This window comes from Lolium perenne, chromosome 7 (genome assembly GCF_019359855.2).
Source record: "Lolium perenne isolate Kyuss_39 chromosome 7, Kyuss_2.0, whole genome shotgun sequence".
In the NCBI taxonomy this organism is placed as follows: Eukaryota; Viridiplantae; Streptophyta; class Magnoliopsida; order Poales; family Poaceae; genus Lolium; species Lolium perenne.
The window spans coordinates 277405643-277417658 of NC_067250.2; the positions used below are offsets into that span (position 1 = coordinate 277405643).

At 50.5% G+C, this 12016-nt stretch overlaps 2 protein-coding genes and 2 long non-coding RNA genes across 4 annotated transcripts; 3 read left to right on the forward strand and 1 right to left on the reverse strand.

Annotated features, from left to right (window-relative positions):
- Positions 1 to 1078: 1078 nt before the first annotated feature.
- On the forward strand, positions 1079 to 1453 carry LOC127325860 (uncharacterized mitochondrial protein AtMg00820-like). Its single transcript, XM_051352692.1, has one exon. It carries the CDS (start codon positions 1079 to 1081, stop codon positions 1451 to 1453), a length of 375 nt encoding a protein of 124 aa, XP_051208652.1.
- Positions 1454 to 1587: 134 nt separating this feature from the next.
- On the forward strand, positions 1588 to 2310 carry LOC127325859 (uncharacterized mitochondrial protein AtMg00810-like). Its single transcript, XM_051352691.1, has 2 exons — positions 1588 to 1895; positions 1968 to 2310. Exons 1-2 carry the CDS (start codon positions 1588 to 1590, stop codon positions 2308 to 2310), a joined length of 651 nt encoding a protein of 216 aa, XP_051208651.1.
- Positions 2311 to 5301: 2991 nt separating this feature from the next.
- Positions 5302 to 6936, forward strand: LOC127325863 (uncharacterized). Its single transcript, XR_007867394.2, has 3 exons — positions 5302 to 5456; positions 5594 to 5752; positions 6254 to 6936. It is a non-coding gene; the product is annotated as an uncharacterized lncRNA (long non-coding RNA).
- A 777-nt stretch (positions 6937 to 7713) lies between these two features.
- Positions 7714 to 11496, reverse strand: LOC127325862 (uncharacterized). The gene is made up of 4 exons (XR_007867393.2): positions 10807 to 11496; positions 8721 to 8972; positions 8514 to 8644; positions 7714 to 7876 (listed from the first exon to the last, which is right to left on the reverse strand). It is a non-coding gene; the product is annotated as an uncharacterized lncRNA (long non-coding RNA).
- Positions 11497 to 12016: the final 520 nt, after the last annotated feature.

Genomic DNA, 12016 nt, shown 5'->3' on the forward strand with positions numbered 1-12016 from the left:
CAATATTCATCGGATCCCAGCAAACACAACATGTAGCATTACATAAAGATGATCTTGATCATGATAGGCAGCTCACAAGATCTAAACATGAAGCATAATGAGGAGAAGACAACCATCTAGCTAGTGCTATGGACCCGTAGTCCAGAGATAAACTACTCATGCATCACTTCGGAGGCGGGCATGGTGATGAAGAGGCCTCCGGTGATGATATCTCTCTCCAGCAGGGTGTCGGGAAGAGCTTCAGAACCCTCCCGAACTAGGGTCCACGATGGCGGCGATTACGAAACTTTTCGTGGATGGAGGCTCGGGTGTTTGAGTTTTTCCTGAGGATGTGAATTTATAGGCAAAAGGGCGATGTCGGCGGGCGCCCGAGGGGCCCACACCACCCCTAGGAGCGACCAGGGGGCTCGCCTAGGCATGGTGTGGCCGCCTCCTGGCTCTTCCATGTCTCTGCTTTGGACTCCGTCTTCGGGTTGGAAAAATTAGGAACTTCGGCTTTTGTTTTGTCCAATTCCGAGAATATTTCATGTACAACTTTTCTGAAATAAAAAACAACAGAAAACAAAAATTGGCACTGTGGCATGTTGTTAATAGGTTAGTTCCAGAAAATGCATAAAAATGCCATGAAGTATAAACAAAACATATAGAAATTTGTGTAAAACAAGCATGGAGCATCAAAAATTATAGATACGTTTGCAATGTATCACCGCCTCCTCGCACGGACTCACCTCCGCCGTCGCCCACGTTGCCCGCGTGAGCGTCCCTGCCGCCCACCTCACCTTTTTCGGCAGCGCACAGCTCGGCGCCGCACACGTCGCTTGGGCCCTCGACGACCGGCCCTCCATCACCCAGGCCACCGTCGCCCGGCCACTCATCGCCGGAGTCCTCTGAGCCGGCCTCGCCTGGTCCTGATGTATTGGCTCATGTTTTCGCGGCTCCGTGGCGTCCGCTCACACGCAACTGTAGCGGTATCGCTCGTCCCAAGGAGCGCACCGACGACACAGTCACATACTTGGCTGCTTGCCTGGCTCATGTTGTGGAAGATCCAACCGCCGAACCCCGCAATTATCAAGCCGCTATGAGTATCCCACACTGGAGGACTGTTATGGAACAAGAGTACCATGCTCTTATGCAGAATGAAACCTGGACACTTGTTCCTCCTCCTCGTGACGTCAACATCATTGATTCGAGGTGGGTCTTTGAGGTGAAGAAACATGGTGACGCGAAGGGTTTTAAGCAGCGCATGGACTGGATTGTGAGGATACATTCAGCCCGGTTGTCAAGCCTACCACTATTCGGCATCTCCTGTCTCTGGCAGTTTCTCGTGGATGGTCTCTCCGCCAGCTTGATGTGCAGAATGCTTTTCTTCATGGGTTGCTTCAAGAAGAGGTCTACATGCGGCAGCCACCTGGATTTGTTGATCACACTCAGCCTCATCACCTTTGTCGTCTGATGAAGGCTCTCTATGGAATGAAGCAGGCGCCTCGTGCCTGGCATGCTCGTCTGGCTTCAGCTCTACGTGCTCATGGGTTCGTTCCTTCGACGGCTGACACTTCACTGTTCTTGTTTTAGCGTCCGAGTGTGATCATGTACCTGCTCATGTACGTGGATGACATAATCCTGATCAGCTCTTCACCGACGGTTGCCGATGCTCTTGTGACTGCGCTTGGCACAGACTTTGCAGTTAAGGATTTGGGACAGCTACACTTCTTCCTGGGTATTAAGGTCGCTCATCAGGATCGTGGCAGCTTAGTTGTCACCCAGAAGAAATGCTCTCTTGATCTCTTGCGTCGTGCCGGTATGCTCAAGTGCAAGACATCTCCTATGCCCATGTCCTCGACCGACAAACTTTCAACTACTGATGGTGCTCTTCTGTCTTCTGAGGATGCGACTGAGTATCGGAGTATTGTTGGTGGTCTGTAGTATCTGACAATCACGCATCTGGATCTCTCCTTTTCGGTTAACAGGGTGTGCCAGTATCTTCATGCGCCTACTAATGTGCACTGGTATGCTTTGAAATGCATCATGCGTTATGTGCATCTCACTGTCTCCTATTATCTCTACCTGCGCCCCAGTCCCTCCGGAGTTTTTTCTGCATTCTCAGATGCTGATTGGGCTAGGTGTCTAGACGACAGGCGATCTACGGGGGGATATGCAATGTTCTCGGGTCCTAATTTGATCGCCTGGAGTGGACACAAGCAAGCCATTGTTTCCCGCAACAGCACAGAAGCCGAATACAAGGCTGTCACCGACGCGACGGCCAAGCTCATATGGATTGAGTCCCTACTTCGAGAACTAGGAGTTTCTTAGCCACATCCTCCGGTCATTTGGTGCGACAACATCAGTGCTACGTTTCTATCGTCTAACCCGATGTTCCATGTACGGACCAAACACACTGAGATTGACTATCATTTTGTGAGGGAACGTGTTGCACAGAAGCTACTAAAAATTAGGATTATCTCTTCAAAAGATCAACTTGCAGACATCTTCACCAAGCCTCTATCTTCACCCATGTTCGAGGTCTGTAGGCGCAACCTTCTAGATGCTTCAGGAGTGAGTTGAGATTGAGGGAGGGTGTTAGACTTTGTATTGTAGCCCAACTGTGTAATTCATGCCGTATTGGTATAGGACTTGTATTGTATCATTGTACACCATTATATAATATATATATATGAGATAGGCCACCCCATAGAGGGTTGAGCCAGTTCCCCCAAACCCTTTGTTTTACACTAGCTAATATTACAGGAGCTGGATGGAGCACCCTCGTCGTCCCTACTTGGCCCCAGCGGCACCGTGGAGCCCTGGAAGAAGGCCTGCGGGTTTGACTCGAACCCGGTGTGGGTAGGCGCCGTCGTCGGGAGCCTTCATCATTCCCCCCCGCTGCCACCTCCACCTACTGCCTGGCCACAACATACACCGCCTGACTTGGCAGCGGCACCATCACCTCCCTTACCTCCTCCTACGGACCCTCCCCCCCCCCCCCCCGCCACTCTTAGCTCCTCCTCCCCCGCCACCGCCCTTGCCTCCTCCTCCACCACCCTTGCCACCATCGTCGTCTCCTCCTTTCCCACCACGGCCACCACCACCGCCTTTGCCTCCTCCTCCACCACCCTTGCCACCGTCGTCGTCTCCTCCTTTCCCACCACGGCCACCACCACCCTTTTTTAAACACAAGGCCTTAGCCCAGCTTTAAATTAATAAAGCCACAAACGACACAGTTTAAAGGATGATGAGAGAACAGCTTACAAGACACCAACACACACAAGCACACACCAAAAACACGACACATAGCTTGAGCGTCGGAGACCTCAGCCACCAAGGCAAAGCCCTACACTTGAAGCGGCGGCAGTTGACACTCGGAGGGGGCTCATCGTCGAGGAGAAACCATCATGTGCGTACAAAAAATGGCCAAAGGCCGTGGCCATGGATCGAAGGGCGCCGTACTGTCGGCCGGAGTCGCTCACCCTAGAGCTCGAACGGATGTCAAGGACATTGAGACGAAAGAGTAGAGGCCAGGACTGGCCACCAAGAACAGCCAAGAACACACCGAGACCAACTCCACCGCTGGACATGAGAACTCGCCCGGCCTGGCGCAAGCTGAAGGTACCACGAAGGAACAACAGCTCAAAGAAAAGGCGTCCTCGCCGGAGAACCAAAGAAGAACGCTGCAGATGAAACCCGCCACTGCCTCCAACCGAGATGGACCAACACAACACTGCCCCCTTTACCCAAAATGGCGCCTTCAAGAAGGACACCACGCCGGAGGCGTAGATGCCGCCCATTTCGAGGGGAATTGGGTTTTCACCCGGGCATAAGGGATTGGTAGGAGGAAGGGGAACAACCTCGACGGCGCCTCCAGCGAGGGAGTGATGCCCGCAGGCGTCACCACCGTCGTGCCACTGGCTAGGGATTTCTCCTAGAGGCCCCATCCCCACAACCCACTGTGAAGCACCCAGCCAAGCTCCAGCGACCAGGCGCGACCATGGATCTGGCATCAAAAGGATGACCTTAAGATCTAGGGAGCGCGACGCCGAAGAGATCAACACGCCAGATAAGCACCTACCACCGAGCCGATGCCCACACAGCCGAGCACGGCAGCCAGCAACCACGTGAGTGCCACCCCGCCGGAGAGTCGATGTCGCCCACCAGCCCAGGGCCACCGCCCTGGCTTCCCGAGCCCCCACCGAAGAAGAAACCCACATAAGCCTCCCTTACCTCAGGCCGCCAGCCATCAGGGCAAGAGGAGTCTATAGCGTCGCCGCCTCGGCCAAGACGATCCCGGCGCAGAGGTCCTCCACCTACACACCACGCGGGGGCGAGAGCTCAGATCCCCGCCGCCCCCTTCACCGGCGACGCGAGCTTAGCTCAACGACGTCTCTAGGGGCGACGAGGAGGGGGAGGAGGGAGGGGAGCGGCGGCGGCGTGAGGCTAGGGTTTCGCCTCCTCGTTCGCCTAGAGGGGGCGACGCGAGGAGGGCGAAGCGGGTTTTTCGCCTTCTCATAGTCGCCTCCACCATCCTTGTCACCCATGGTTCTCGCTCTACACTACACCACAGTTGATTATTAGGGGCACAAAGAAGTGCCTTAAAAATAAAATAAAAATGCCTTAAAAAATCTTTGAAGGCATTAAAAAAGTGTTGTATTAAATGGTGTAGGAAAAAATCATTTAAGGCACTATTTTAAAATGCCCCTAAAAATAGATTTTTTAAGGCACTCTCGAAAATGCCTTAAAAAATGATTTTTTTGAGGCACTTTGAATCTGCCTTACAAAATAATTAAAGGCATTATACAATAATGCCTCAAAAAATAATTCTAGGCACTATGCCATAATGCCTCTAAAAAAATTGTAGGCATTATAAAATATGCCTTTAAAAATAATTGAAAGCAATAATTTTTAGGCACTATTACACGTGAATTCAAGCTCACTTTGTAGGTACATTAGTTAACAGTAAAACGTAACTAGCTACACCATCACACAGCGATTTGAGCCCATCAGCCGTCGGATCATGCTTTTGAACGCACAGGATTGATTAAGTCGTCCGCATCTTACCTTGCGCCTCATTCCCCTCGTCAGTCGTTAGATCGCGCGTAATGGCTAGCCAAACGTTACTTGGGCCGCTACTCCCAAGACCGACCTAGGAGTCTTGGCATTAACTGGGCTCACAATGTGAAACATGGCTGTGAAAGTGTCTACGGAGGCCCGATTTATGATTTCCTTCTCATTTGACTGTGTAGTACGCTCGTCCAGGCGATGACGCCCATGCGACGTCTTCGTGGGCCTCCGTCCGTACCATCTATTCTCGCCGTTCGCTGTTAGCAACCGCCTCCCCTTCCTTCCCAATAAAGTTTCGTCTCCCCTTCCGTTTTTATAACTCCGTATGTTCGATCTGAAACGGCCCGCGCGTCGTAATTAGTGATGGCGATGAAGCTCCACCATCTTCCTCACGGATTTCTAAGGTTATAAGCTCGACCAACACTGCATTGCCCCTCCTCTCTACTTCCTGTTTCTCCCCAGCTTGGTCAGCAATTAGCCCCACGGTGGTGGCGGGCGGTAGGATTTGTGGCATCTGCTCCTCATTAACCCGTCTGTGCAGGCACCGTCTACGATTTGGTTCATGCCAGCCGGATCGACGGCAGCGGCATGCCACGGTGGCGCATCGACCTCCAGTCGTTCGACAGGTCAACATGCAGACTGAGATATGATCCATCGTGCAAGATTTGATTCGTTGACGAGGAGCAGTTTATCTTACCAGGTAAAATCTGATGTAGTAGCTTTCGGATTTCTGGTGTCTATTGGTATAAAGTAGTTCCATCAATCTCGTACTCAGTTTTATCTAATACAGGGGCAAAAAAAAAATCCAACATCAGTTGCTGCTGCATCTTTCACCTGGACAGGGTGCGTTAGATCATGCAGTCCTACCTTCTGATTTCTGCAACACTTAGCCCTGCAAGAAGAACATGACGACATCTTACTATTTCATTTATTTTGTTTCATAGAATGACACAAGGATGAGGTGGAATTGTGGTTTTATTTTGAACTCAAAGAGGCATGAAGAGCAGCTGAGACCTGAGGACCCGATGAACAGAGCCCTAAAAGAATCCTGCATGCACTAGAAGGCACACAACAAAATGGCCACATCTTTGACAAAAGTAACTTCTTCTCCAGAAATGGGATCGCACCAAAAAATGAGGAAAATTCAAGTATTGTATTTTGATTTTAAATATTGATTAGAACCATGCTCTGAAACCTGCAGGCGAAATCATACGTACAAGGAGTTGTATCTGGAGAAGGGGAAGTAGAAGGAAGGTATTGAAGCAGCTCGTGGGACAGGCAATCCAACGAATATGAGCAATGAGAAATCTCGTTTAGCAACGGCAACAAGATCTCCTGGCTCACCATGGCATCGGCATCGTTCCCACCACGACAGCCATATCTGGTATCATAGCTGTCTCCGTAATCGAGCCTTGCCAAAAGTTCGTCCAGATTGATCATGGACCGATGGTGATGGTTGCAGCCTATGAGGGAATCAAGAGTGGTGCTGATCTTCTGGAGAAAGTTTTCCACGTCATTTCTGTTGTCGGTTATACCATCATCGCCGGGTTCGTCTGCGAAGGTGATGCAGTCGAGTAATTTGTGCATTTGATATTTGGCCTTCTATTCTTCTCTTTGTCATGCAAATCTAAAAATTACTTTAAATACAGTATCAATTTGTATGCAATAGTATTAAACTACTGACCATAAATAGGCAAAACTATTGATATAACATGAGTAATGGAAAAATAGTTGATTGCAGTTGGAGTTCTGTTCGGTGCTCACCACTTATACAGTAAGAGAAAAGATTGCTTGGAGAATATGGGTATTAATGTTGGATGTTAGAACTGTGAGTTACTGGAACAATTACTTTCTGAAGTTAACATATAATATAACTTACGCACATATGAGTTGATTTTTCTTGTTCGGTTTCGAACATATTAATTTATTTGCATTAGTTGGCAATTTTTTTTTCTTCCTTTGCTATTCCTTTGTGCACTATCCATAAGGGTCCTCGTACTGGGTTTCCCTTTTGCAAATTTCTGGGAAAAGCAAAGCTAGGAAGATGGAATGAGTTCACTCCTTTGTTTTGCCTTCGAGGAAGAATAGATGGGAATGGCCAAGAAAAGTTTCTGGCTCATATTTGTGCTGTGATGGTGTCTGACAATGCCAATACCATAAAGAAGCTACTATCCCCATACCAGCTCCATGTCCTCGGGTTTATATTGCATCATCCACGTATATGTGGTCAGTACTTTATGTTCTGCGAACAGGAAGTTTCTATTGGACATGCTTCATTATACCCACAATTATTACTTCCATTTCGTTAAACACTCTCAGACCTCGCATGAAGCAACCATGGTATTCTAATCTTCAGTAAATATGTACTACCACTTCCATTAACAACCCTGCTTTGTCCTCCTACCTGGTTATGTTCTGGTTCAGTGCGACCACCATAATCGGATGATTCGCCGCAAACACGGTGTCTTTATAGTTCTTACTTTCTGTTTGAGGTCAAACCAAACGTTTACACGATTCTATGTTCATGAAGATGGTCGGGCGCAGCAAAGCGCGCCTTCATGTTCTAGTTTCATATATATTATGACGAAAAACTTATGATTCTGCAGCAGACATATATTGCATTTAGTTTTATCCATTCAAAAACATCACACAAGTTCCATCGTTTGCACAATACAATTCAAGTTACAGAATTCCAGTCAATTTGGAACTACAAATTTCTGAACTATTGCAGTTATAGAAGCTTGAACATGCTTCGCGTTAGCATCCAACAACATATGGCCTAGTATCTTTGCTCCATCCTTTCCTCATGCCGGATCTTCTTGTCCTGGAAACATAATATGCAACTACATTTAGGAAGGGAAACACACAATGGTGAGTACAACACAATCTTACTCTGTTCCAAGATTAGCCGAGTCCTATTTGGAAACAAGCAAGTAATCGAAGCCATAGGGCGAGCAACTGAATTGATGCAGCAAATCTAAGCTAAAGCACGAGTGGCTAAACATAATCACCAGACAAAGCTCACTCCTCAAACAAATGTAAAGTCAAGCAGCCATGTGCCAAGTTAGGCTGAATCAGACATGTATGATATATTACATTCAACCAAATAAGAATGGCACATAACCAACCTCGGTACTAGGATCAGGGTGCATATTGCTGCAAAAGGTGTAAGGATCAGGGTCCAAGCATCTGCAACTGGTTACTGGTGGACAGGTGGATTTGTACAAATAAGAATAGAGTGTAACTAAGATTGTTTATACAAATAGAATGACTGAAACTGAAACAAGCACAGCAGATTAGCACAGCGGATGCATCACCCAAGTTCTAACCATATATTTGTTCATTTCATTTACAAGATCAATAATGACCAAAGCATCTATAACATAGCACTTAAGATTTCCTTTGAGTAATTACTAACGCCTCGTGAACAAAAGAAGCACCAGTAGGCAGTAGCTACCTACCATTGTATAAGGATCACCAGATTCCTGATGCAAGAGGAGGCCGTGAAGCTGTACGCACTGCAGCAATCCTTCTTGCAGGCGCATCCAATAGAACATCTAACAAGATAGTGAGTCCTTTCTTCATATAACTCCTACAAAATTTCACACAGTAAACTTAGTAAGAATTGCCTTGAAAAGGAACTCGGGCTATTTTATCACTTCAAGTACCAGTTGATTGGTCGTATCACCACACCACCTCCAGTTGCAATTGCACCGATTAATCGATGCATTGACGACAAATCCCTTAGTACCTCACTGCTGATAAGTCGAATAATATATGATAGCATAAAGTTTTCTTATCAGGTACTTGAAGGGGAGCAGTATTGTAGACCATTACTGTACTTTAGGCAGAGAATGGAAAATACATCATGTGAGAAATAACCACACCTCCTTATCTCTGACGAATACTTCACTGTGAACCTGAAAAATGTGAGCAACAAAACCATGAGAAACCCAACACAGCAGAATATAAAATTTTAACCAGAACATCATATACCAAACCAAATCACAAATAGCATCATATGCCATAGATCATCTAATTTTGCAGGTTTCTACTTGTATTTTCAACATCTAATTGCTAGTTCTGGCTGGTGACTAATCATAACACTCAAAGGCGACTCAACAGACAAGTTAATCTGACTAATAAGATAACCATTTGCCTATAATGGTTTGAAATGGCGGGCTACCTCCGTTGCAAAGAAGACGGACCTTTTCGTCCCCTGTCGCTCCCCGCGGGCGACGGGAGGGCGATCCCCAAACCCTAACCCAGCCAACCTCCCCCCGCCCCCCTCCGCCGCCGCCGCCGGCGTTAGCCACCGGGCAAAGTCCAGGTGGTGCCGGCGGCGGCGGATCTCTCTCGATTCCTCTCGTGGGGTGGCGGCGCGGGGCCTTCCCATCCCGGCGGCGGGGATCGACAGCGACGAGCCGGCGGCTCCTCGCGTGGCGGGCCGGCGCGCCGCGGCGGGACGGCTCCTCGTGGTGGAGGCGGCGGAGCTCGACGGCGATGGCTTCCCCCGTGGGCGTGGACAGCGGCGGCGATGCTTCTTCTTGCGAGGATCCTTGGGCGCCGGCGGCGGCCTCGGGTGGAGAGGCGGCGTCGGCTATGACGGCTAGCGGCGTCCGCGGGTGCGCGCCGTCGTCCTTGGCCGCGCGGGTGGCAAGGCGGCGGTGGGTGGTGGTCGTGGCTGGGGGGCTGCTCCGGTGCCCTTGGCCAGATCTGAAGGTCAGCTTTTCTCCCCTCAAGTTGCCCTTTTCCCCTCTGTTCTGGGCCGCCGGTTCCTGCTGGTTCTGGGGCGCGTTCGGAGGTGGTGGTGCGTGCGAGACCGGGACTGGGGGAATCCCTTGGTCAGCTGGACTACCACGGCAGTGGCGACGCCCCCGGGCGCCGTGATTCCTCTCGAGGCGCTGTTGAGGTCCCGGTTCTCCACACCCCGGCCATGTTCCCAGGTGAAAACCCACAATCCGCTGGATTGGGCGTCGTCGGCGCCATGAGCGTTGTTTCCTCCTTGGAGGCGTCGTTTGGGGATCGATTGCCAGTTGAGGGCTGTTGAGGTGCGAGGAGGCTGGTAGTGGTGTCTCCGGAGCGTGCTCGGTGACCTTCTCCTTCATCATCAGCGATCCGTGCCCCTGTTTGCGTTCTTCGCGGTGGCTACCTTGGTCGGTGGCAGTTTCAGTCTCGGTGGTCTCGTCGGCGTCAGTGAGGCGTTTCTGGTTTCTGCTTAGGCTGGGATGGTGGTCTGCTTCCTCCATTGCTCAGGGGAGCGCATCCGATGTCCGACGGTACGGCATCCTCCGAGCCAGGACGAGAGGGAAGGGATCCCTCTTCGGCATTGGAAATGGCGGCTGGTGCTGTCTTCTCAACCGGTGTTGCAGACGATGATTTCCCTCAAGGCTGCAGGTGGCTCCCTCGGACTTGGGCTGCGTCTTTCCTGGTGTCTTCGCGACGAGGCTTCGACACGGACTAGTTGTTTTTCTTGTTCATCTTGTGTAGTTGGTGTTCGTTGTGTTGTAAGCGGGCTGCACCTTGTAACAATCTCGGCCGTTAGGGGCTTTATTAATTTAAAGCTGGGCACTTGTGCCTTCTCTTTAAAAAAAAAATAATGGTTTGAAATGACAAGGCACGCTATGAAACTTGAAGCTGCATGATATCAGCATATGAAAAGGAGAAGCACGAAATCCTCTTGGTTCAATAATGTACATGTAGTTAATTTCCCGCGCAATAATCAGATGCAACACGTTAGCTAGTCATGCTCACCTGGTCATTTCATCAAGCATCTTCGATGCACATAGCTCTTGCGAGGAGAAGCCTCAGAGGTGACGTATCTGATAGAGCTTGGGGACTGGTCGAAGAAGAGGTTGTCAACGGCAGCGATGTTGTGGATGTAGGCGCTGAAGCTCCTGTCAAGGGCGTCGTGGAGGATTGGAGCCCGTGGTTCGTGGACGGCGGCCTTGGGGTCCTCGTTGGCGGGCTTCTTCCTGTGCGAGGTAAAGCTAAGGTCCCGCAGGCAGGGCGTCCCACCCCAGGCCACCAAGGCATCAGGCGACCTCCCTGGCCACATGTCGCAGCGCCTCGTCCTCCGTTGCTGCGCTGCTGCCCTTGCGAGCCACCATGGCCACACACTGAAGGACGACATCGCGGGCGTGGCGGAGGGACTCGAGGATGAGGCCCTGCTCGTTGTCCTCAGACCTCAGGAGAGGAGGCATGCGCCGAGATCCGCGAGGCGAGGCTGGTGCCTGGCGGTGTCGAATCCGGCCACCGCGATGAGCAGGACGGGCGGGAGGCGGAAGAGGTAGTGCACATCAACGATGGCGGCGAGGATGGGGCATGATGGCGGAGAAGGGCTGGTGCCCGGTGGCGCTGACGCGGACGTGGCGGAGGAACCCGGTGGCCGCCGCTTGTGCTGAGGTTGGGGAGATGCCCAGATGCGGGGTGGAGGTGTTTAGGCCGGGTCGTGTCGTTGGCGTGGCGCGTGGGCAAGAGAAAGCGGCGGTTCGCAGTCAAAACCACATGCACGGCGACGCATGGCGGGACACGTTGGAGGGCTGCATGCCTGCATGCCCGTACGTGGTGGAAGATATGCCTGACTTCCCCTGACTCCAGCTGGCCTAGCGCCCGAGAGCTCGCCTCGGTATCCGTGATTGTGCATATCTGCGCGGTTTTAAGCTGGAGTGATGGACCGAGAAAGCAATATGACTCCACCAAGAGAGTGATGATTGAGCTTGCTTAGATGATTGAGCTCGCATTTTTATTTTTATTTTTTTAAATCGATGGTTTGTATTAATAGGGAGTAGAGTTCTGATTACATTCTTTCAAAGTCAGCTCCAACACGTAGGAAGGTGTTGAGCCTTGTAACACACCACCAGTACAACTCACACGAACAAACCTGGCCAACTCATGAGCCGGCCTATTGTCTTCTCTTGCCACTTTTCTAAAGGTGAAGTCAGGTATGAGAGTAACCAACCGA